Source organism: Ctenopharyngodon idella, chromosome 16, assembly GCF_019924925.1.
Source record: "Ctenopharyngodon idella isolate HZGC_01 chromosome 16, HZGC01, whole genome shotgun sequence".
Lineage (NCBI taxonomy): Eukaryota > Metazoa > Chordata > Actinopteri > Cypriniformes > Xenocyprididae > Ctenopharyngodon > Ctenopharyngodon idella.
Window position 1 is genome coordinate 3161572 of NC_067235.1, and position 27241 is coordinate 3188812.

Here is a 27241-nt window from a genome sequence, read left to right on the forward strand (position 1 = left end):
TACTTGATATGTATTCTATAGCTATGTGAAGCAGGATGTTTATTGCTATTCTTCTTCATCAAAACACAAAATGATTTTTTTCCAATACTGTGCTTATCGTCGTTCTGAACACCGCATTTAACTTGTAATTTAGAAGTGGGGTTAGCACCACTTTTTACCCAGGCTTATCAAAACCTGCACCAGAGCAGGATTAGAGCCTTTGCTCTGTTAACACCACATTGCGGTGCCAAACGTGTGCAGTGTGAAACAATGTTATGACTAGATGCTTAGCAACTGACAGCCAATCACATGCCTCGTATTCATGTGCTTTGGACAGTCATAGAAACAGCGTGTTATGTAAACATTTTCAGAGTTGGAGGGGGAAAATGTCAAATGGTGATGGGTAAAAAAATATATATATATGAGGATGCGCAACGCTAGAGCCTTTATTTAAACATTTTGCAAATATGGACGTTAACCCAGGGTTAAGGAATGTACAGGTAAGGTGTTTGAACACCGACGTGTGTCCGCAGTATGTGTAAACAACCAGCTTATAATGATAAAAATCCACTCACTCCTTTTTTTTTTTTATAATTCCCATAAATCAGAAGCAGTCAAATGAGCTGATTCAGTTTCTCCCCTACAATGACATCTTCGTAGGGAGAAGCCCCACCCACAACCAGTGACAATCTGCCCTATTAGCATAGACACACCCCTGAGTGAGAAGCACAGAGTCCGCCACTTCTGTATCCTCTCTGTAGCAGCTGGAGTTGTACAATGTCGGCGCCAATTTCATTTTCGAAGGAAATGTCCTGAAGAAACTAAGTAAAGTCTTGTACATTTGTGCCAGTCATTTTACGTCAGACTGCTTCACAAACGTTCAACGCTGGATTTTTTGGACTATCAGAATTATTGTAAGCAAGAGTTTCCTAGTTAAAAATTGCACATGAAAATTGCACACCCTTTCTGACATTTTTGGTGCGTGCCGTGAGATTTTGTTGTTGCCAGTATAGCGGAGCATGAGTTCTTGAAACTCCGCCCTCTCCTTAACAGAGGGCTGGGAGCAGCAGCTCCTTTGCATTTAAAGGGACACACACAAAAACGGCTCACACCCAAAAAAGTGGCAATTTTAACATGCTATAATAAATTATCTGTGGGGTATTTTTAACTAAGACTTCATATTTCATAGACTTATTTTACATCTTGTAAAAAGGGTCATAATAGGTCCCCTTTAAGATGACCCAGGGTTAACTAGTTCAAGTGTGAAAAGCCCTATTGTGTACCAACTACACTGTGCAGTCAACATTAACAATTAAAGCTGACCAAGTCTAATTTGCTTTCACTTCTCCCAATGCAATGAAAACTGTTCGCTCCTCTGATGTCATTGTGGTGTTTGTGTAGGTGCCAGTGTGGACATCGACCTGGAGGTGTTTGTGAACCGCTCTACCGCTCCAGAGCTGAACTCAGGCCAGCAGCAGCTGGAGGACATCCTGATCCTGCACCTGGAGAGGGGTAAAGATTACTTCATCTCCATCACGGGCTCCTACCTGCCCAGCTGCTTCGGCTCTTCTCTCAGTACACTGTGCCTGCTGAGGGAACCCATCCAGGAGATGCCACTGGAGACCGTCAGAGAGCTGGTGAGATCTGCCATTAGAAACTCAAAAGTACTGCTGTTTGTGACAGATCATTTTGAACCAAGCTGTTTCAAAACCTAGTGATCTGCCCTGCTGTCTACTCCCTACATAGACAGCTACTCTCTGAGGGAGCATCTTAGTCTTGTGTAGCCAAATCTTCAGACTGACGGCAGAAGGTCTGGACTCTATTGCAGCTTTCATTGGCCAAGGGCCGCCCAGAGGCCGTCTGACTGACATGTAAAGCAGCCAATCACAGTTTGTTTTGTTCCGTATCATGTTTAGGGCTGTGAAAATGTAAAGTCGCTGTCCCAACAATAACAGATTGGCATGCATCTAATAAATTATTTATACAAGAAAGTCATGCAAGTTTATTGCAACAATGGAGCTGTGAACTTCACATATATTTTTGAAAATACAGCATTTAGTTGATCCTGATAAGCGCAACTGTTACAGTTGTTAACACCACGGCTTTCTCCTTCCATGAGGGGGTTTGGCGTCATGGCGGGTTTGTTTCCTGGCGGCCCGTTACAGAACACGACATGCATTTCCCAGGATATTCTGGAGAATTCAACCAATTAGATGACAACTTTGAAACTCTCAAAGTGTTTCCCTTATTTTGCACTTTATGCCTTAATGGGCATGTGACGTCTGAGGCTGAGACTAGGAGCATCCTAACTGATACAGAACTTTTATTAATTACAATACAGTTTAAAGGTGCAGAAAGCGTTTTCTGAGAAACACTGTTGAAAATCAAGAACAACACCTAAACAAACCATTTTTGTGATGTTTGTTCTGTGTGTGCTGAAAAAAATTGTGTTTCTACATAGTCCTGGCTGCGTAAATAGGAGAAAAACAAAGTGGATTGGACCAATCATATGAGCAGCACAACACTTGTAGCCAATCAGCAGTAGGGGGCGTGTCCACTCATGATGGGGGAGGAGAGAGAGTAAGCAAGCGGGATTTGTAGAAAAAGGAATATCACTGGAAGAAGAAGGGTTATGATCAGATCAATCAAGTAATCAAATAATGATATAGGACTCAAATATCTGGTAAAAACATTTTTAATTACATCTGTATTGATAATTCGTAGTATTGAATAAAATATACGACCGTTCAAAAGTTTGAGGTTGGTAAGATTTTCATGTTTTTGAAAAAAGTCTCTTTCTGTCCACCAAGCATTTATTTGATCAAAAACACAGTAAAAACAGTAATATTGTAAAATATTATTACAATTCAAAATAGCTGTTTTCTATGTGAACATATAGTAAAATGTAATTTATTCCTGTGATCAAAGCTGAATTTTCAGCATCATTACTCCAGTCTTCAGTGTCACATGATCCTTCAGAAATCATTATAATATGATGATTTGCTGCTCAAGAAACATTTCTGATTATTATCAATGTTGAAAACAGTTGTGCTGCTTTGTATTTTTGTGGAAACCATGATACTACTTGTTTTTCAGGATTCTTTGATGAATAGAAAGAATAGCATTTATTTTAAATAGTATCTTTTGTTACATTATAAATGTATTATAAATGAACCTTGTCTCTAGGTTTAGATTCAAAAAGGCCTTTTGCAATCAGAGACATGAGTGGACTGTATGCTGTTCTGTATTTAAATGTTCTGTTTATCAAAAACTTATATATAATTATCTGTTAATTATTAATTTTCCTCATACTTTTCATTTGTTATATCAGAGTATGAAGTCAAATAGCGATGCGAGTAACCCAGAGACGGATAAACCTCAAGAAATCCCCAAGGAATTATGGATGATGGTGGACCATCTCTTCCGTTATGCAAAAAAACAGGTCAGGACATCAGGATTGCCTTATGTTTTAAGCTTGCTTAAACTCGTCTCTTTGCCTGTCTTAAAACATTTAAACCGTGCTTTTGTAATTCTGTGCTGCTGAAAGCTGTTTGTCTTTGTTATGGTCTACCCATTGAGCTCCTCTCCATAGTAACACTAACACTAAAGCAGGAATCTGTCGAGGAAATTAACCTCCGCTTGCCGTGGGAGTTGTTTCAATAACCCGAAACACGAAATTAAAGCTTCCCCAAATCGTCCATTGTTGTTCTGAGACGGCTGACTGAATGTACTGCACAATTACACATGTGATTGACTGAGACTGATTGTAAATGAAACTTTAAAGTACAATGCCTGGAGTTCATCCAAGGACTTTGAAAGCAGCCGTGATGAAGTATTTGTCCTTGTCTATATTACAGGAAGACCTCTTTCAACAGCCCGGCCTGCGCAGTGAGTTCGAGGAGATTCGGGATTGTTTGGACACGGGCAGCTTGGACACTCTCCGTATCCTTCACACGGTCACTGTTGTGTATAATAAATGTCTGTGGTCTGAACTGACTCAGAGTTTACTTCAACTCAAAGTCTCCTTCATTTCTGGAGAATTCAGAAATTTAAGTGCTTTTCTTCTTTTTTGCCACTGCACAAATAGACCAGGAGAAAATGAGATACTCCAAGTGTAGTCCAATGGAATAATGGAACAATACAACAGTTAAGACTGAAGGAGTTTTCGTAATATTTATGTCACATTAAAGTTCCCCTATTATGCTATTTTAAAGGTCCGTAAGGTCTCCTACAACAGGTTTACATGCATCAGGTCAAAAAACGCTTTAATTCTCTCATAATATCCACTGTAGCATCAGCTGTTTTCTCACAATGTCTGAGACGCTTCGGTCAAGGATTCAGTCTCTCTAAACCCCACCTCTCCGTGACCCTGCTCTGAAAACAGCGTCTTCTCGACATGAACAACACAAACCAAACTCTTCCAGTCTCTGATACAACTACAGTGTTTGAGGGTGGGGCAAAGCAGACACTGTTCTCCAGCAGCCAATGAAGAGCATAGGCTGGAATTATGCAAATTAGTTACAAACCTACGTAGGTTTATTCGGTTGTCTCGTACCACAAGAAAACAACAAATTGTGCTAACATACACACACGATGTGGTGTAATACTATCAAAAAATAATAATCATAACCTTTATCTCCATACCAAAATCCCAGATGGCCAGATAGTGATTCATCTTTTATAAATCATTAAAATATTAATGTCTGTGACGCTGTGAGCACGGAGAATGTTGTGTAGACTAAGTATTTTAAATGTTTAACTTTTTTTAAATGTTAAACACTTAATATGAATAAATAACGCTCATAAACAGCCATCGCGATGACATTCTCAAGTGAAACGAGTCGAGGCTTAGACCCAGAAACGCCGTTCCTTACGTCACGACTTAACAAGCGGATAACAGGAAGTCAGAATCGCTTCTTTCTTTTAGGAGACAAAACTCCATCTTTGAAACTATCCAGACCTTTTACGTTCACAAACAGCTATATTACACACTACATGAAAGAGGATATCAGATAAGCATAATAGGGGCACTTTAAAATTTAATCAAATAAAATAAAATAACAGCCGAAAATTGTGCAATGTATCCTGGGCTTTACTCAAGCTATTTTTACTTGTTATTTGCCCATTATTTAAAGTAGTTTTTAACTTTATCTTGCCTATTTTTTTTGTTCAGGTCTTTATAAGCCTAAACAAATATGACTCGAATTACATTACATACAGACTTCAGTTATTTCCAGTAATTTCCTGGGCTACATTTACATTGAATCATTTAGCAGACACTTTTATCTTACAAATGAGTACTGAATTGTTACTAGTTAAGGTGATCTGCTCTTCTGTAAAACAGTTGATGAGGTTGTGCAGACAGGCTACAGTTGGCTACGAATTATCATTTTTAAAAATTAAATCTATGTAGGACATGAATGCAATGCATATAACAGAGCACATGGAAAGCATATCGGTATAATTTTTAATGGAAATGAGGAGGAGTATGATTAAAATTGGCCATGATGGAGTATCAGGTTATTTTAATTTTACTGATATCTTGAATTTTTCATATTTTTTTAATGTAGTTTAGTAATTTCTTGTTGTTTTTTTTTGTTTTTTTAATATTGCTATTTAGGTTTAATTTATTTTTATTTCCATTTAATTTTTTTAGTGCTTCAACTTAAACCCATTTCAGTTTATTGCCAAGGCAACATTTCTAATTTTTATTCATTTTAAGCTTTTCAACTAATATTTATATTTTATTTTATTTCCGCTTTATTTCAATTAACAGAAATGTTTTAATGGTTTAAGTTTTGTTAAAAATAATAACCCTGCGGAGAATTATTGGTAGTGCTCATCTTCCTGTCTGTTGAGTGCCCTTGACCGGAGCCCTGTCAGCTGGCAGTAACCACTCGGTGGCTGAAGCCCTGCTCCTGTTCCTCGATGCCCTCCCTGAACCCGTGGTTCCCTTCTCCTTCTACCCGGAGTGCTTAGACCGCTGCTCGGACAGCAGCCAGTGCAGACAGGTCAGTGCCGTCTCCGAAGAATCAGATGTTTCTAGAAAATGTTATTCAAGTTCCTAAACATTTCCTGTTGGACTGTAAGTTTTATGATACTATGTTTTTTATTTAGAAACATTCTGAAATACTTCAGAATGTTTCACCTGAACACATATTAGATTTTCTGTCTTGTCAAGTTGAAATGCCTAATAAAGTATTATAAAGTGTCACTATTATGCTTTTTCAGATATAATTTTTCATGTAGTGTGTAATATAGCAGCTATTTGAAGATCAAAGTGCAGATAAATGGAGGTTTTGGGCCTCATTTATTGTAAAGTAGAAACGAGTGCAGAAATCATCTTATGACAGGGTTCACGTGTGATTCATCAAACATTCGTATGCTGGCAATCCTATCGTACGAACGATCGTACGTTGATAAATGTGGCGGCTGAAAACAATCGTCATTTAAATATCACACCCCTAAAATTCACGGTTTAGGAGCCTCGACCCTGGAGTTCACAGCATGGAGAAACGTAACCCGGCCACGAAGAGGAAGTAATCTCATGAAAGAGAAATTCATTTTACACAGCATTGGGCTCACATAGGCTCATTCAGCACGAATCCAAATGTTTCCATATTCACAATATAATATTTGGTTGCTAGACTATATTAATTATGTAAACAAGGCTTTGTACTTCACTCACGCTCCGATATCCACGTAAAACATCATAGTTGAAAATGTGTAATTCATCCAAAATATGTGTGTGGTGGGGCGCTGGGCACGCTGACCGGCTCAGATTGTACAGCAGTGTGACTTGTGTTTGGTTGATTTTAGTTCGCTGAAATGTCAAACTAGCAGTGGTAGAACTGATATTGTGTGTGCTCGACCAGATGATTTAAAAAAAAGAAATTAAATAAAGAAAACAAACACAATGTGCTTTCTGCCGGCTCAGTTTCCGTGAACTTGTTTGTGGAGCGTGTTTTTTATGCTGCTATTTGCGCATGTAAAACTAAATCCTTGGGAGAAAAAACTGTGGTATTTTTAAAGGGTCACAGACACCTATCTATTCTAATTGAATTTAATTTTAATTTGCCATTCTAATCTTGTTGTTTAACGAATAATGATCGATTTAAAAAGTGTCGGTTCTTGGACTGTAAAATAATCCAAATGATCAAAGTGCTCTCATTTCAGTTCTCCAGCAACTCCAGCAGTCGTACGTTTTGTTTCCTAAATGAGGGCTATTGTTTCCCAAAAGAAAGAATCGATTCTGAACTGCCTGAAACAAGTCGTCAGTAATTCCAGTCTCACTTCCTGCTCAAGCCTATGTAACAATATAACAAATTTGCATAATGCCAGCCTATGGTTTTCATTGGCTGAACAACATTTGGTTTGTGTTGTTCATGTCAAGAAGACGCTGTTTTCTGAGCTGAGAAAGCAAATCCATTTTGATGAGATTGATACAGTAAAACCGACGCTATTATTACTGTTCATAATACTGTGTATCAAGTGCCGAGGAAGAGCTGAAATGCTAATGAGCGTGACCAATCACAATCTGACCAATCAGAGCAGAGCAGGCTCACAGAAAGGAGGAGTTTAGAGAGACTGAATCCTTTTCAGACACTGTGAGAAAAGAGCTGATGCTGCAATGGATATTATGAGAAAATGAAAGTGTTTTTTGACCTTGGATGCATATAAACCTGTTGTAGGAGACTCCCAAACAAAACTAGGAACTTAAACTTTAAATTATATGGATTGTGTTGTTTATCTTGTGTTTGCCATGCAAATTGCCTCAATGCGGATATGGCGTAAAACTTTAATAAACCAGAAAATGTTGAAGCTTTTGCTTTATAATCAATATATTTGTAACATTTCATTTTTCTTTCTGTCCACAGATAATTTCCACTCTACCTCAGTGCCATAAAAATGTTTTTAACTATTTAATGGCCTTCCTTCAAGAGTTGTTGAAGCACTCCGCATACAATCGGCTGGACGCCACTATTTTAGGTCGGTTGGCGTTGCACTTTCAGTACTTGTTTTTGTGTATTTTTGTCTGCAGATTTTGAGAGCACAGGCCAGTTTCAGTGGAAAGCAGAACTCAAAACCTTATTTTATTCAAGATTAAAAGATGGCAAACACTGAAGCTGAAATGTTGACTTTGCATTCTGTAATTTCACTATATTGTTATTAGTCATTAAAACATTATTAACAAGTCTGCTCATGTGCACTTGGTTAAGGAAACAAGAAAATATTAAGTTTTTGATTTTCCAGGTTTCCTACAGTCATGGAAAACCTGAAAGTATCAGGGTATTTCAAGAGCTTTCCAGGCCTGGAAAACATCACCGAGCTGACAGTTTGACTGATACATTTCTCTTTTGTGTACAGGCCCGGTCTTCGCTGGCCTTCTGCTTAGGTCATCCACAAAGCAAGATCCCACAGAGAAAAGAAAGGTGAAGGAGTTTTTCCAGCATTTCTTGGTCCAGACCCCATCTGACAGAGACATTCATGATAAATTACCTGAATAATGGACTGCGTCATCATGTTGCCTTTCCTTGTTTCACATGCCTAGTTTTTTCCAGGTATCAGCAGAATTATGTCCATAAACTTTGTAGTTGCCATTTAATTCAGAGCATTTTAAACCGTCATTGAAACTAATTGGTTTTATGACAAATCAGATGGGAGTTTTTATTTGAAAAATAATGGTTATTTAATGAAATATATTTGTATTTTGGATGTTTGTAAATACAGAACAGCTGTTCTTTTATATTAAATCTAAACAATCACAACAATCTCAGTGTTTGTGTTTTTCTTGCTCATATTAGGGGAGTGGATGCAAACTCATTTAGAGAATTTAATTAAAAAAATGTAGTATTATACCATGTAGATCTTTGTCTTTTAAGTCTTTTCACAAGCAACATCAATAAAGCATTAAAATAATGACTGGTTTAAGAGAACATTATAGAAAGAGAATGTACATATGTTGGTACAGGTTAAAGGTTCATTCCTCAAAACCTTTACAGGTCTCAGACTGTACCTGCCTGTAGATAATAGTCACCATTGACATAAATAACTAGAAATTTCTTATATAATTACTGTGGTACTAGTCTTCTAGTCATTAGTGTTACATATATTAATAATATGTTTGCTGCTTGTTTACATTTTTCTTTCTTTCCATATAACAGAGTTTCTGCTGGTCTTAAGTTAGCTTTGAAAGCATGAGATCCCACCCTCCCTTCAGAACGCTCTCCAAAGCCACGCCTCCTTCAAAACACATGAACGCTCGTGCACAGCAGATTTAGCAAAGCGTCAAATCACCTCATGTTTCAAAGCACATACATTAAAGTAGTGATGAACGTAAACAACTTACAGAGCTCTTGTAAATAGTGTTGACGGAAACTCATAAATCTGAGTCTGAGGACTGAACAGCTCCGGTGTTGTGCCAAATTTCGACTTCCTTTCCAGAATCCGACTGTGCACATGCATGATGTCATTTGTTGACATCGGTGCAGCCAAATGAATTGTTTACGTTCACGCTTCCAGGTTCTCTGTCAGAACACCGACTCCGTATTGGCTGGTTCCTGCATCGGCATCACGCTCTTTTTAAGGACTACAACAAACGGCTGGTAGGGACTACAACGAGCTTCTTCCAGGATTAGTGACATCACTAACCCTAAAATTTACATAAACCCCGCCCCCGAGAACACACAACAAAGGCGGTGTGGCCATGTTGGGCTGCTTTAGAGAAGAGGAAGAGTTGTAGTAGAGAGTTGTTGTCATGCCGTCATTTTACACCAGACTGCTTCACAAACGAGGGTCAATTCAACGCTGGATTTGCACAAAACATTAACATGACGGCACATGCTAGTCAATGAGTTGAATCAACTCCACAGCAACTGCATAAATTTATCCACTAACCATTCAGAAATGTCCAGTTTCCTTCTAAAAGTTGTAACTTCTTCAAGAGTCTCTCCATCAGTGTCGACTCCGGTTTGAACAATGTAAGGCTGAACACCGTTACTGACAATCCTCATTTTGGCTGCGTGAGATTCTCCAGCTTTGTTGTTGTTGAGCAACCGAAGCGTGAGCTGTTAAAGCTCCGCCCTCTTCTGGAAAGGGGGCGGGGAGCAGCAGCTCATTTGCATTTAAAGGGACTCACACAAAAACGGCGTGTTTTTGCTCACACCCAAATACGGGCAAATTTGACAAGCTATAATAAATGATCTGTGGGGTATTTTGAGCTGAAACTTCACAGACACATTCTGTAAAAGGGGCATTATAGGTCCATTTTAAGGTTGAACCACTGTAGTCACATTGACTATTTTAATGATGTCTTTACTACTTCTCTGGACCTTGAATGTGGTAATTACGTTGCTTTCTATGGGGGATAAAAAAAACTCGGATTTCATAAAAAAATATCTTAATTTGTGTTCTGAAGATGAACGAAGGTCTTACAGGTTTGGAACAACATGAGGGTGAGTAATTAATGACTGAATTTTCATTTTTGGGTGAACTAACCCTTTAAATGATTAACTGAAATTAACATTTTATTGCTGACAATATAGTATTTCTTGTGAAATGTTTATATATATATTATATACATAAATGAGTTTTTTGCATTAATGTTGTTACATTGAAATGTTTCTTGAGCATCAAATCATCATATTATAATGATTTCTGAAGGATCATGTGACACTGAAGACTGGAGTAATGATGCTGAAAATTCAGCTTTGATCACAGTAATAAATTACATTTGAAATATATTCAAATATATTATTTTGAATTGTAATAATATTTTAGAATATTTAATATTTTTTAAATATATTTAATCACAATCTTCTCATCAAACGCACCTCACAGCCAGAAATCTCTCCTGCACAGTGGAGCTGCAGAGAGCAGTATAATTTTTTTTTTTTTTTTTTTTTTTTTGAATGCATTGTACTAATAGAAATTGAAAAGTTTATTAAAAACTATTTATGAACAATATGTATTTCATAAAAAACGTTGAACTCAAAAACTGATAGAAAATCAAAGCCTTATCTAAACAAATTCTGTTGTAAATTTGAGGTTGATATCTTTAAAAATGAGCTTTCAGTAAGATTTCATTTGGCCGCAGTACCAAACTTTTTCCATTAGATGCCAGCAAAGCTCCACTGGTAGACTCAGCGGTTGGATTAGTTATTTGCAGTACTGTAGAGTTTTTCTCTCTTAAATATTACATGCACACAATTTTTTATTAAACATACAAACCACACTCTGACATCCATACTAACACACCTACACAATTATAGCTGTATAATTTATCCAATTGGCTCTATAATACAGCAGAAACAGAAAACAGGAAACAAAAGCGAGTATTTGCTTTATACGCCAAACCTGAGAAAATGGTATAGTAAAATTTTTAATTCGCCAACAGAATTCCTGTTAATCCTGCATCATGTTATAGTTAAATGGCCCTTGATTAAAAATTGCAGTTTTAATGGGTTTCAATGGGGACATTTTTGTCCTTAAGGCCCTGAGTGTAGCTATTTTCTGTAACTATAGTGTCGAATAGATTTAGGAAAGGAAATGAGGGTGAAGTATTAAAATTCCAATAAAAATACACACTTCTGCCAAAATATGAAGTGGGCACTAACAGAGGAAAAATTATTAAAAAAATGAAAAAGACAAAAATGTCCTTAAGGACGCACACGGGTTAACTCACACATTCCCTTACATTATTTTCAGATGTGTCTGCATCCCACAGTGTCTGTATACAACAACATGTTACTTTGTGTTGATCAACTCTATACAAAAAAACAAAACAAAAGACACCATACCCCTAAGTGGAGTATTAATTTCAGTTTACTTTTCACTATTCTTTGCAGAGTGAAATTCATTAAAGGCTTGTTCTACGTGAGGTCAACTTACTGTACATAACAGCCTATCGCACTTACTGTACATATTTTAGCCTACACAATATGAAAAAATGCAAATTAGACACGTACATAATATGACCTGCAACACTCCTCAGTGTTTTCCAATATAGTATAAACATCCTTAAATCAAGATACATTTACTTGAAAAGCAAAATGAAGAAATGTAGTTTTGTTTTCTGAGAAATTGATCAAAATGTTTAAACAAAAACAAATATGTCAATGGGATATAAAGGGTTTTATCCCTTTTAATTAAGCTGATTTTTCTTCACAGAAAACAAGACTTCTTATCTGATATCATTTTGCTTCTCAAATAGGGACATTTTTGCCAGTCATCCCAATGGCAAAAAAATGTCCCAATTTACCTGAACTGACCCATAAATGTATCTTTATTTAAAAAATCTTTAGACATTTGCACTGGAAAACAAGACAAAAATACTGAGAACATCAAGCAATCCACTTTATTGCAGAAATATGTGGTATTCAATTATTTATATCTTTTTTAATGAATTAAAAAGCAATGGAGATCGGTAGGAAGTTATTTTGAATCTTATTTTGAAACGTTTTGAATCTCTGAAGCATTGCTAATACAGCTCTGTGTTCTAGTGGTTTATCTGTGTTATTTTGAGAGCATATTGACATTTATCACTTTATCCCTTCAGTTTTCTTTACTTAAAAGGTCTTTTAAAAGTCTTAAATCTACGTCCTAAAATGTGCAGAAACCCTGATATAAGTAAAAAAGAAAAGATGTACAGGATGTTGTGATGTGAGTGACTGAATCCAGCAGTGAAGTGAACGGATCTGAATCCAGTGAGCTGAACTGATCTGGAGTCAGTATGTGCTGCTGTTGTTCTCATGATGGTGCCGCTGGGGAGGAATGAAGACAGGACCCGATACACAAAATTACACAGAACTCTAGCGTCTTTATAACACTGGTAAATACATGCTATTATTTTTATCTGCTTGATTTAATGCTGTAAGAGCGTGTCGTTGTCGTTCTGATGTTTTAATGGCCTGTATTGATATCAGAGTTTCTGTTCAATGCTAACGGGTTAAATCTGTTAGCATACATCCTATACCCTACATGTCAGTTCTTTAACCATCACATAGTCACCGTTTTCAGAGTATTTTACACTTTTAACTGGTTAAAACGTCAAATAAACTGCGCTTTTGTCTAACGACAGTGTATAATATAGTCTATAAACTGGTGTTAATGACGTGCTAATGAAGCTAACGCCTGTCATTGATGTGACTAGCACTTTAGCCTGTTAGCTTCTCTGTGAAGTCTTAATAAAATACCACCGGTTTAATTATATGAAATATGTGTCGCTTAATTATTTCAGCCCTTTTGGTTTGGGGATATTATTCATGTTGATCGGACAGAAGCAGATGAACTAATGACTGGAGCTTCAATACACAGGTGAGCTAATCAGTTAGCAGTACTGACATGACAGCTTGTTTTGATTAAAAACATACATTTGAAAATGAATATATGACTGCATGTCATTAATGGCTGCATGGCTATTAAGATCTCTAATGTGTTGGCTGGTTTGTCTATGTGTGTTTAGACTGATAAATGTGAACATATTCATGCTTGACTTGTGATTGTCATCAATGTCAAAGTGAAAATGGAAACTTCTAGAAAGTGTCCAGAATGACAGAAGCCTCAAGAGTCTGATAAACTCACCTGCTTCAAAACTTATTGTTTAGTTTTCTTTGTTGTCACAGTTTGTCCATCACTTTGAGACACAATGTCCTCTTTGTAACTGTCTAGTAGTATGAGAAAAGCATTCTTAGTGTACAGTAGCTGTCCCAAAACATATGGCCTCAGTCAGCTGCCTTCATAGACTGCATTTCTGGGCATTAATAACCTAGTCAGTTGTCTTCCTAGACAGTGTTTTGGAGCATTATACCTTAGTGAGCTGCCCTCCTAGAGCATTTACAGCATCATGACATAGTAAACTGCTTTCCTAGACAGCATTAAAGGCCATTATAACTTGGTAAGCCAACTTTTTAGATAGCATCACATACTCAAAACATTTTATCGACATTTTTTTTGGCATCATAGGTGTTGATGATGATGTCCAAAGTGCTGTCTAGATAGTCAGCTTGCTAAGTGTTGTGACATAGCCCTTGTTGTGTCTGGATTGTTGTGTGTTTAGGTTAGTTTTGGTGTGTGTGTTTGATATAGTTGCATGGAAACAGTGGTTTCAGTTTACAAATGCACTTTTACCCTGATTGTTTAGTAGTTAGTCCAACACCGGCCAAAAATAGTTTCCCTGCATTGTCCTACTTTCTTGTGACCATACAAGACAGTCATTTTCCAACAGTTTTAAAAAAAATAAAAAACACTTATTACAACCAAACTGCACAGCTTTGTTGTAGATATTTATATTTCATAGTATTTACACTGATTTAAATGTACCCAAACTTACAAATGAGCATTTTTAACACATTTTGCTTGAAAGTGCACACATAACACTGTTCAAGCTGGACGTAATAACCTGCGTTTATTATAATGATTCACAGAGGAACAGTCTTATTTTAGTTTTACTATTATTTTAGTTATATATGTATATATGTAGCGTTTATTAATATTTTGAATTACTTTTTTTATATTATCAGTTATATTTCTATTTAGTTTTTTAGTATTTCATTTTTAGTTTTAGTAATTTTAGGACATAAACTTATTTATTTTGGTTAGTTGCTGAGGCAACATTTTGCAACTAACATTTAGATTTTATTTTAACTATTTCAATTACTGAAAACTGTTTTTAATAGTTTAATTTTTCATATGATAATTATGTATTATTTTAATTTTTTCAGCTTTCAGTTAGTGAAAACAATTTTTAATAGTTTTTAAGTTTTAATATTTTAATCTAAAATTTATAGCTTATTTTATTTAACCTTTATTTCAATTATTGAAAATATTTTTTACTAGTTTTAGTTAGAGCCGCACGATTCTGGATAAGTTGAGAATCACGATTTTTTCTTTCAAATAGAGATCACAATACTCCCACGAATGGACGACTAAATAAAATAACAAGTAGGTTACATTACTAGAGGTTCTGACAAAATATTATTTGCTGTAGTCTATTTAAAAATGTTTAATTAATTAGAATGAATGTTTAAAAAAAATTGTTTGAATGAATGATTCAATGACTCACTCATAAAGAGTTCACTTGTTTTATTACTGGATGAATCAGCGTTTTTGAACGAGTGTCTTGAATGAACGATTCAATGACTCACTTATAAAGACTTGCGAATTCCAAGCGCCGTTTTTACACCATTGAAGGGCAATTCAGGAAGGGGACACCATTTGTAGGGGCATTCCAAACAATAGTGAGCAACTGAATCCCTTCACGAAGGGCCCTTCCACAAGTCCATTAGTGAAGGGAACATACGATGGTCACTTCAAGGAAGTAATTTAATCATTTATGGTCATGTGGTGACAAGTCCTCACAATCCATTTTAAAAGCACAATATGTAATTTTTCGCCGCTAAAGGGTGCTTATTCCAAACAAAGTTGTAGCTTGATGATGCCTTGATTTCACGAAATCATGGGAAGTGTTGTCTTCACGTCTACAGCCGGTGGAAAAGAATCCGACGGGACTCGTAAAAATCAGAAATCATGTTTGTGGATGAGGTTATTAACGTTACTGTAGTATGAAGCAGAGCAGGGCCAAATGATGTTGGAGCTGAACGAGGCCGCTGGAGCGATTGCTATTGAGAGACGAGCGCGACACACGCCTTGAGAGCAGTGGAGCTTTTATTATGCTGGTCAACCGTATGTGGGGTAACGCAGCGCTATTTATCATATTAGATGCATTTGTGTGTTGAAAGTTGTTATAGTGTTACTCTGCGTTCGCTCGGCAGCTGCTGTAAGACACTTGTTGCACACTGCACTAAGCTAGATTGATAATAGGCATGGTACAACATGGTACTCATGGTAAATCAAGAAAACGAGATTTAAAGGGGACCTATTATGCAAAATTCACTTTTGCATGTTGTTTGGACATAAATGTGTGTTGGCAGTGTGTGTACACAACCACCCTATAATGATAAAAATCCAACCACTTCTTTTTTTTAATCCCCATAAATCATAAGCAGTGTCTCAGAACAAGCCATTTCCAGATCCCTGGCAGTGTGACGTCACAAAAGCCACAGGCCCCGCCCACGAATGTCGACAGACACTGCCGTTTTAACATAGAACCGCCCTGAGCGAGTTCACAGTGAATTGTACACAGTCCGCCATTACTGCACTGACGAGCGTTTTAGGTGTTCTGTAGCTGGATGGATTTATCCACATAGCTCTCTCCATTTACTCCCGAAATCTGAGCCGCTGAAGATGAGGTGGATTAATTTTGTTTTTGAAGAAAATGCTCCCTCAACTCTGCCTTGTGAACGAATGTCAATACAAAGGGACAATACAAAACAGAGGTTGTGCTAAAAATTTGTTACTCAAGGATAGGTTAGTACAAACTGTTCTGATCCATCTTATAATCTGATACTGGATACGGCAGTAATGAAGGTGAGAGCACTTTATTACAGTTCATCGGAGTTGATTTACGGATATAAAGTTTACCAGTTTATTAAGCACCACCCGAAAAGGCATAATGTATATATTTGTTTACTGTTAGTTGTAACGAGTGTTTCTGTGTACTTCGCTGTGTATGTTGATGATAATGCAAGGAGAGAGAGAGAGAGTTTTTGGATAAAATTTTAATGCACACTTGCACTGTGTTTTAAGCTCTTACAGTGATTTTCTAGAGTGAAAACAGATGATTCATATTTTGTGTGAAGTACAATAAACGTTATAAAACTCATCAGTAAACTGGCTTGTGCTAATACAGTGGATAAAAACAAGAAGACAATGTAAGTTATAACCGTAATTGAACTAAACTATACCTGTATAGTTCCATGCAGCATATATTCGCAGTTTCTGACATTATAGTGCGTCCTGACTGAATCCTGACATCGGAAAACGAGCTCTTGAAGCTCCGCCCTCTTAGGCCGAGTGCAGAAGCTCATTTGCATTTAAAGGGCAAACACTGAAACGGCGCGTTTTTGCTCAACCCCGAAAAGTGGCAATTTTAACATGCTATAAAAAAATTATCTGTGGGGTATTTTGAGCTAAAACTTCACATACACACTCTGGGGGCATCAGAGACTTATTTTACATCTTGTAAAAGGGGGCATAATAGGTCCCCTTTAAACAATAAGACCACTGTGTTGAGCTATATAACATGATTAGTTTTCTGTCGATTAATGTATCTAAACAGTTGCTCATCTGTCTAATAAAACACATAATATATTAAAGCGTCTTTAGTGTTTTCATGGTTTCTACAAAATAAAAAAAATTGAGGGTAAAGCCCAAAGTATACTTCACTTTTTACACATGCACGTGCATCCTGTTTTCAGTTTGACTAATTGGTATTAGGTACTATGAATATTGTCTTTAACCTCTTTAAACTCGTTCCAGCCGCAACAAAAGCAAGCGTGTGGACACAAACCCAGGACTGAGCTCCTCCATCAGGATCATGGGAGAGAATGGCCCTCTCACAGAGTCAGCCATGCTCTTTGAAGACGAGGAAGAGGATGTGGACAAACTGTGCCGAGACGAGGAAGAAGAGGATAAGATGGCCAGGTTTGACAAAGATGACGACATAATCTCGGGACCCTCGTCGTCCTCGGGAAGGGTCTATGATCGCACCACTGTGCTCATCGAGCAAGACCCCATCCGCCTGGATGAGGAGGGAGAGGAGGACTGCATGGCCTTCCTGCCGGATGGAGAGGTTGAGGGGGACGAGGGATCGCTGGCTTTCATGGGTGACCCGGATGGCATGTCGCAGGGATACATACACCACACTATCTCGCCGGACCAGATACAGTTCATCATTAACCCGGGGTCCACACCTATGCCGCGAAACATTGAGGGCGCGACGCTGACGCTACACTCGGAGTGCCCGGAGACCAAGCAGAGAGAGGTAGGGAACTTCATCCTGTATGTTACCATGTTCATCTTTCTTATGTATGTAATGTAGCTATTTGATCATGAAAAAGCTCTGGAAAGCTCCAAAGTCCCTCCAGTGGGAGTTCTTCTCTATATCAGTGTCACTGTTTCTGAACTCTCTGAAACGCCTCCATTGTAGTCTTGAGTTTTCTTCCAGGAACGAACACATCACAGTATTCCTCATTTAAATAATTCATATGCAGAATAAAGGGGCGGGGCCTGGTTGAGTTAGTTAGTAGCATGTTGAAACTGGTGGTTACGGTAAGGGGCGGGACGTTACCCAAACACACTCAAAGTGCTTAACTAATCACAACACACTGCTCCAGCCGACCAATCAGAGCACAGTGCTCTTTTCAGAAGGAGGGGCTTCATAGAGACAGGAACTAAACAGAGCGTTACTGACAGACTGGGAAGAGAGGAGCTGCAACAATGGAGAATACGAGGAAAATAATGTGTTTTTTGAACTTTCAAGCATGAAAACCCTCTGATCCTGAAATAGCAGATGTTGTTTTGTCTGTGCTTAAATCTTGTTGGACCGGTAAGGCCAGTTGTGTGTCCATCAGTCATGCATGTTTGAGAGATTTGCTTGTTCAGTGAAAGCAGATCAGATAAGCTGGTATAGAGAACGTGTTCAATTCCAGGCCTGCGTTCATCCCCACAGGATCTGTGTTTCCACATGATTTCACATCAGAGCTCTGGATCCAGCCATCCTCAGCTCTTACAGCAGGTTGCTGGTCCACTAAACTTCCCCCATCTGTGAGTCAGGCAAAATCACAAGAGGACTGTTTTTTGCACAACCCAGACCCCACATTAGTCCTAACCACATACTGAACATCTAGGGCATTTTTTATTATGTGTTCTTGAGCGATCGTGCATCCTTGTGTTCTCGTACATTGTCATCATCAATCATCAAAGTCCGGTTCCAATACTTAGAACACACTTTTTTTCCCTTTTTGTTTTTTTTGTGACGCATGCAATTTGGGCATTCTGTGTTTTATGATTTAATGCAAATTTATTATTAAAAATGATAATCGAATGAATGCATAAATCTTTAACAATTGAATTTATCTTTTAAAATGTAATGACATTTAACAATTTTTTTTATTTCTTGGCGAACAAAGTGACTTCATGTTTCATTGTTCACAAACACTAGTCCATATCGCAATTTGATTAATTGTACAGCCCTATTTTTTGATTTATTCATCCAAAATTTGCCAAATTCTGTCACATTCTGCATTTTATAGTAAATTCCATTTTTATGAATGGATTCTGCGGTTCTGTTCGCGTTTTGACACATTCATTAAAGTCGGCATAAAAAGAAAATTCACCCTATTTTCTAAATGCATTTTATAGATCTTATTGTGAACAATAAGACTTATAACATGCATAAATACTGAAACCAAAAATAAAGTTTCTGTAATTAAATTTGGGTAACTAATTTAAATTCAGCATGCTGTTTTTGTTCAAACCATTTCTTTGGCAATGAGCTCCTCTTGATACTTCAGCTGAACGAATTATACAATTATATACTGCAACAACTGTTTCTTTCGGCCCTTCAAAACTATTTCGACCACCAAAATCACTAGTAGATCTTTACACTTCAGATGGGTGTGGGTTTAGAGTTTTGTGGGTGCGATGAGCTTGTTTGTGCTGCATCCGTTTTGTTCTGTGATTAATGATGATGACTCAGTCTAAACACGGCCAGTGTGGTGTTGAAGACATTCAGATGTCCTACCAAAAGCCTTACATTGACATTATCAAGGCATGTAGTCTCAGAGCCTGTATGTGAAAGATTGACTCTATTGAACTGACCGATATTATGTGACATTTAATGCTGAACAGACTGAAGATGCAAAAAAAACTAAAAATTCAAATATAGTCATAATCTAGATTACTCATGTGGAATGGCCACCGTGAAGCACAAATAGAATAATTTGGTTGTAACAAATGGCGCCAGGTGGTCTATTTGCATTACACAGACTTGCAAATCACGTCCTTTACTGCCTATTTTGACACACACACACACACACACACACACACACACACACACACATTGAAAGGTTGTTCATCACACACTAAAAATCCACACAGCTTTGTCTCATAATAAACCTAAATACATCAATACGTTTGAACTTGTATCTTTAGTATGCCTTATTGTTACATAAGTGACTGATGTTGATAATGTGTATGAGAGACTGCATTATCCAACATTATCCTGATTACAATTTTATGCTCAAATCATATGTTTTTCACATGTGACCCATATCTGACATTGCTCTGAACAGAAGAACCTCCTTAACTGGTTTAAATGCATAAAACACTGAAATAATTTTTAAACAAGTTTTTAATTAATATATTAATATATGCTACCATTCAAATGTTTGGGGTCGGTAAGATTTTGTCATGTTTTTGAAAGAAGTCTCTTCTGCTCACTAAGGCTGCAGTTAGTTGATCAAAAATACAGTAAAAATTGTGAAATAATATGTTACAATGTAAAATAACTCTTTTCTATGTGAATATATAGTAAAGTGTAATTTATATCCAGTGATCAAAGATGGATGGGAATCTTACCAACTCTAGACTTTTGAATGGAAGTCTATATTAATTTTATCAGTTTTCAAAATGTAATGATTTTCATAATGGATTGATTGATTGATTGATTGATTTACTTTATTAATCCCCAAAGGGGAAATTCAAGGATTGGATTGATGGATTGTTTTAACATGAAATAAGCAAGGATTGTCAGGGATGTCAATCATACTAGTTCTTCCAAACAATCTTCTAACAAAGATTAAAGATGTCATGTTAATTAACTAACATTATCCATCTGGATGACACTGATGCATTTTTGTTGAAATATGACTTACTGTATGACAACTTGTGATAGTTTGACAGTGTTAATTTGGGAATGTAAATAGTTAACTGATTAATCATTAACTGAGAAATAACTATTTGTTTGACCAGTGCTATTGGTTAACGAATGTTATTGCTCTACAGTAAACAACTAACGAGATCTAAATGAAAGTGCTGATTATGTACAGTATTATATGAAAATGTGAGGAGATGGTAAAATATGAAGACGTCATGGTCAGAAGCAAATAGTGTGATGAAACATTGAGGTTCAATAGAAGCATACAGTAGACCTGTTACATGTGAGGATAAAATCAGATTTGGGCTAGATTTAGCTGTGTCTTAAAGTGAGTCTAACACACTTTGAGAACAAATGAAATTAATGTGTGTTTTTTTTTTTTTTTAGCTATTGATGTTTATGTAGTTTGTCTTGTGTGTGCCTGTTAAAAGCAGGGAGAGATCAGCATTATCTCAGGGCTCTGATGTTTTTTGCTGACGGTTATGTACGACAAAAGAGTTTGCTGCTGAATACTGATCATTGGCTTGATGTAAAAGAGGGTCTGTTTGCTGCTGAAACACACTCTCACTCTCTCTCTCTCTCTCTCTCTCTCTCTCTCTCACACACATGCGCACACGCACACACACACACACTGCTTATGAAAGATTTGAGCAGAATTCTTCACAGAATGTTACAAATAATAACTTGATATTGTATTAATTATTATTAATTATGACCTTTGATTTGGACTTTTGATTAATATATCTTATTATTTTAATATTTTAGGTTTTACTTTTACATTGAACTGTAAAGAATATAAGTGTTGTTGTTTTTTTTTTGTTTTTTTTAAAGTCATTTTATCATGGACTTGTGTTTGGTGTCAGTAAGATTTCTTAATGTTTTCGAAGTCACTTATGCTCACCAATGATGTATCAAAAATACAGTAAAAACAGCAATATTGTGAAATAATATTATTATAATTTAAAATGGCTGTTTTCTATATGAACATATAGTAAACTGTAATTTATTCCTGTGATCAAAGCTGAATTTTCAGCATCATTACTCAAGTCTTCAGTGTCACATGATCCTTCAGAAATCATTCTAATATGATGATTTGCTGCTCAAGAAACATTTATGATTATTATCAATGTTGAAAACAGTTGTGCTGCTTCATATTTTTGTGGAAACTGTGATACATTTTTTCTGGACTCTTTGAGGAGTCTTTACTGTCATTCTGCTGTTTAATAGGTTGAAAGCGAGTAGCAAGACTTTATTAGAATGCTCCCATCACACTAAGGTGATTTGATCACACTGGAAATGAAAGGTCAAGTCAAACACATTGCATTGTGGGATACAGTATTCCATGCAATGTTCTCTGCTGTATTCTGCACCTTTAGTTGATATTCTATCAGGGGCGTTTCCTCCGAGGAGTCAAGGAAGGCAGTGCCTCCTCAAATAATCCATATTACAAAAATAAAACAATGCAAATGTTACAAAATGTGACATCTAAACATGTATAAATCACTTGTTTTTCTAAAGTAACACTGTCCAACAGCGACAACCGCAGGTAAAGTTACAGCGGGACACCGCATCTCTCGTGCCTCCCCTGAGCCCATTGAGTTTTAACAGACCCCCTAAAGCATGCGCTGGGTTTAGTGGGGGGTAATTGAGAATGATTGGTTATGATTTGTTAATGTGATAAATCCTGCGAATCAGTGTGAATAAAAAAAAATGACGGCAACAGTGGGAAGACTATTTAAAAAGCAGGTAAACAACTCAGCCACTTAGATATCACCACTTTGTCACATCAAAATCAAACTTGAAATGGCCTGAAAAAATTGTAACTGTGGGGGTTTTAGTGAGTAATCAGCTTGGTGAAATTAAAGATACATCTTCGTGTCTTTGACAGTGTTTACTGAGGTTGACTGATGATCCGAAAATAAGTTGACTATTAAAAAGAACAATTGAACTTCAGTTCATAAATAAAATATATTGGTTAAATTGTTACTGCCTTTAGTTATTTTGGATTTTTTTTTTTTTTTAAATGCTTAAAACACTAATTTGAAGAGATTTATACTTGGTTTTAATAAATAGAACATTAATTACATTGTTAATGTAAAAATACAAAATAGAATTGTATTTGTTTTTTGTTTGGTTTTTTTAATGTAATGTAGGGCTGGGCGGTATATCGAGTTTGTACAATATACCGATATATTTTTAATATACGACACGGAATGAGGCGATACCGTTTATATCGATATACAGTAGTTTTATACGAACGCATCTGACAAACAGCGGTGGACGTCGCAGAGTGCTGCTGCGGGGGAAATTCATAATACAATTTGGCTTAAACATGAGATATGCTTAATATTAAAGGCTTTAAAAATAAATCATAAGATTAAGATATAGTTAACACATAGGCCTATCGTTTAAAGCGGCTTGCCCCGTCAGATGCTCGGACAGATTCATGTGCTGACAGATATTTGCGCTGTTTAATGCTTTTGTGATGTGGTGTTTTCCTAAGCGCATAACTTACATTTCACAGGTATATTCTCCATCTGTAAATGTTAGAAAGTCATACAAATATTTCCATTGTGCTGTCAGGAGTGGACGAGCCTTCTGCTAGCGAATCTCAATCTCTAAACTTCATAGACTTCCGTGAACGAGCGCCGCCGCGCGCATTTCCGCCAAACAGACGGGATCGCCATAATTCTGACTAAAATATACATTTTGATAAAATGTGTGTTGTTGAAGAATAAATGTGCCATATGTAGAATTTTAAACCTACAAGTAAATGTATTTTTATGGTAGCAGTAACTATATATATATATATATATAAATACATAAATAGCTTATCAGTCTGTGCTTTTGTTTCTATTTTAATTTTTAGACTAGTGAATTTAACTTCTGCTTTAAAAAGCATTATTTTATTTTTAGGTTGTAATGTTACAATGTTAGAATGTAAAGTAACTTTCTCTTTTTTTGCACATCTGTAGGCCTATTAGTGTGCCAGACTACATGGTTACATTCACTATATTTGTATTAATAGCTTTCAATATAAACACTGTTTGTAGGACAACATTAGGCAGGATGTTAAATTAAGATTTTTAAAAAGTAAATACAGATTATTTTTTTTCTAAATACAAATAGAAAAATGTAGAAAATACAGAGATATGACTTTTTGGCCATATCGCCCAGCCCTGTAATGTAATATTTATTTAACCAGGAAAATGTGACAACACTAAGTGTAACTGGGACATGAATTTACATTTGATTTATTAAAAAACCTGAGGACTTTGCCTCACTTCAGAGCACCGCTGCACGCCACTGTATTCTGTGTATGCAGAAAATCTGCATAGGTCCACTATGCACAGTATGCATACAGTACTTCAGAAGTAGTATCGGTTGTATGGCAACCATTTGCCAGAAGTGTGACAGGAAATGAGGAGATAAGGAGTGGGTGTATTGGGAAATGAGCACACATGAGCACCATGTGAGTTAACCACTAGGCCACATCTCTGACCAGTGTGCCACTTAACCACAAGTGATTAGAAAGGAATGCAAATTGATAAACATTTGTCAAGTGATTCCTGTACACACATATTCTAGATAAAGTATGTTTTGTTCAATGTAGAGCCTGGCATCTGTGGGAGAATATTGTTTGTGGTAGTTTATTGGAGTTTGGTTAAATAAAAGGGAAATGTTTTGTTCATCAAAAAGGAAATGTTTTGTTGATTTGAGTCATGCTTTGACCTCTCGTTTCTCCTTAGGAGACTGTAATACCCGTTTAACACGTGATCTGTTTGCAGTATATTGCAGTAGCTATTATGCCCATCTATAAAGTCTTGATTTTGCTTTTGGGCTTTAAAGGGGACCTATTATTCCCCTTTCACAAGATGTAATATAAGTCTCTGGTGTCCCCAGAATGTGTCTGTGAAGTTTCAGCTCAAAATACCCCACAGATCATTTATTATAGCTTGTCAAATTTGCCCCTATTTGGGTGTGAGCAAAAACACGCATTTTTAGTGTGTGTCCCTTTAAATGCAAATGAGCTGCTGCTCCCGGCCCCCTTTCCAGAAGAGGGCGGAGCTTTAACAGCTCGCGCTTCGGTTGCTCAACAACAACAAAGCTGGAGAATCTCACGCAGCCAAAATGAGGATTGTCAGTAACGGTGTTCAGCCTTACATTGTTCAAACTGGAGTCGACACTGATGGAGAGACTCAGGAAGAAGTTACAACTTTTACAATGAAACTGGACGTTTCTGAACGGTTAGTGGATAAATGTATGTAGTTGCTGTGGAGTTGATTCAACTCATCGACTAGCATGTGCCGTCATGTTAATGTTTTGTGCAAATCCAGTGTTGAATTGACCCTCATTTGTGAAGCAGTCCGGCATAAAATGACGGCATGATAACAACACTCTACTACAACAACTCTTCCTCTACTCTAAAGCAGCCCAACATGGCCTCACCCCCTTTGTTGTGTGTTCTCGGGGGCGGGGTTTATGTAAGTTTTAGTGTTAGTGATGTCACTAACCCGGGAAGAAGCTCGTTGTAGTCACTACCAGCCGTTTGTTGTAGTCCTTAAACAGCGATTTCTGTAAAAGAAAATATCTCCCTTTGCATTGAACTTTGAGCGTCGTAACTTTGCAGATGTTGTTTATGCTCAAACAGCAACATTACACACTAACTAAAGTTAAAAAAGTGAAATCATGATCAACCACCCCTTTAACAGAACTGGTTGTAATGCTTGACAGTGTGTTGTGATCAGTCAACCGCTTTTTGCTGAAATGTCCCGCCCCTTACCATAACTGCGAGTTTCAACACACTACTAACTAACTCAACCATGCCCCGCCCCCTTTTTTGGGGCAGGAATTATTTAAATGAGGAATATTGTGACATGTTCATTCCTGGAAGAAAACTCAAGACTACAATGGAGGCATTTCAGGGAGTTCAGAAACAATTTTGTGACTTCTGGTGTTTTGCTTAAAGTAATAAGATTAAAAATAGTAGTATACTTTAATTAAATGCATTTATGTTGAAATTACCACATTTAAATGTCAATCGGTGTTCATTTTGACTCATTTTAATTCATCGAGAATGCTTTAACATGTTAAGACAGGCACTGAAAAAAATACGGTCCGCATATTTACTGCAAACGTATGATGTGTGAAACAGGCATAATGCCTATTTCTTTGTAACTGTTGGCTGTTTTCTGATCATCTCAGGTGAAGCGATACCAGTGCATGTTCGAGGGCTGTACGCGCACCTACAGCACGGCGGGAAACCTGCGCACACATCAGAAGACACACCGCGGCGAATACACATTTGTGTGCAACCAGCAGGGCTGCGGCAAAGCCTTTCTCACGTCCTACAGCCTGAAGATTCACGTCCGCGTCCACACAAAAGAAAAACCCTTTGAGTGTGATGTCCAGGGCTGTGAGAAAGCCTTCAACACTCTCTACAGGTGAATATGAATATGATATTTTGCATTAGCATGCCTAAATAGCTCCTTCTGCCCTGTGGGCTTTGCTGTTAGACAGTGATTGCATTGTGTGGATGGCAGCGTGTGGGTCTCACAGAAACTCATGTGACTGCTGGCCTGAAGCCGCAGATCTGCCACCATTCACTTCCTGTCAGCCTCTGTTTGCTAAGAGTAACATGACATGTTGTTGGTTTCTTAGATTTAATTCACAAGCTCTTAATTACATTTGATATCGATTCATTTGGATATATATATATATATATATATCAGGTACAGAACATGTGAAGTTTTCTTAAGAAAAAAATCTCTGTCAACTAATGCTGTAAACTGTACAGTGCACAACAGAGGTCAAAATATTAAATTCAATTGCTGTTTATATTTAGATATGATAATCAATGCTCCAAAACTCATTAGGGCAACACTCATTAGTTACATTTGGCAGTTTAAGTTTTTAGATTTAATGATATAATTATGTTTCTACTACAGTTCTTTGTTGAAATGTAAACATTTAAACGGTGGCTGTCATAACTTGTTTTAATGACAGATTTATCAAACTGTACAATAAATAAGACGTCACTAACAGGTTAAGTAAAAATATAAGGAATATGTAATATAGTGCATATATTTAGAGTTATTTCGTGCTGTAACTAATAATAAAGATGAAGAGATGATCAGTTGATATACTGCTTGAACTGAGGCGCTACAGCGATCTGTCACCACTAGGGGTGTGATGAGACACTTAGCTCACGAGATGAGACACAAGATTTTTACACAGTATTTTTAAGAAATCGTCAATGACGAAATAAATGACTAAAAATAGTCTGCAGGTGCATTTGAAATGTTTTAACTAATCATCTTGTAATGAAAGTAATTTCAGTTCTACTTTCTGAGTGTGAATTATCATATGCAGTAAAAGACAACAATACTCAAGCACTGCAAAAGGATTTGCCACAAACTCAACTGACTGGCTTCTCTCACACGATTCTCTTCAGATCTTACTGTACATGATTTATGAGCTTCTACA

General features: G+C 36.9%; 2 protein-coding genes across 8 annotated transcripts in view; both read left to right on the plus strand.

Moving 5' to 3' along the window:
- Positions 1-8750, plus strand: part of inpp5b (inositol polyphosphate-5-phosphatase B) — a 32538-nt gene extending 23788 nt beyond the window's left edge. For 4 of the 5 annotated variants that reach the window (XM_051865545.1, XM_051865542.1, XM_051865543.1 and 1 more), the window contains 6 exons: positions 1381-1616; positions 3311-3421; positions 3837-3921; positions 5863-5990; positions 7857-7968; positions 8347-8750. In XM_051865545.1, the coding sequence (XP_051721505.1) occupies positions 1381-1616; positions 3311-3421; positions 3837-3921; positions 5863-5990; positions 7857-7968; positions 8347-8486 (812 nt within the window). In that variant the 3' untranslated portion in view covers positions 8487-8750. Of the gene's footprint in view, positions 1-1380; positions 1617-3310; positions 3422-3832; positions 3922-5862; positions 5991-7856; positions 7969-8346 lie in introns of those variants that run through there. The other variant, XR_007925481.1, reaches the window with a different exon arrangement.
- Positions 8751-12651: 3901 nt separating this feature from the next.
- Positions 12652-27241, plus strand: part of mtf1 (metal-regulatory transcription factor 1) — a 31075-nt gene continuing 16485 nt past the window's right edge. For 2 of the 3 annotated variants that reach the window (XM_051865546.1, XM_051865547.1), the window contains exons 1-4: positions 12652-12808; positions 13217-13293; positions 17356-17860; positions 25961-26199. In XM_051865546.1, the coding sequence (XP_051721506.1) occupies positions 13271-13293; positions 17356-17860; positions 25961-26199 (767 nt within the window). In that variant the 5' untranslated portion in view covers positions 12652-12808; positions 13217-13270. The remainder of the gene's footprint in view (positions 12809-13216; positions 13294-17355; positions 17861-25960; positions 26200-27241) is intronic. The other variant, XM_051865548.1, reaches the window with a different exon arrangement.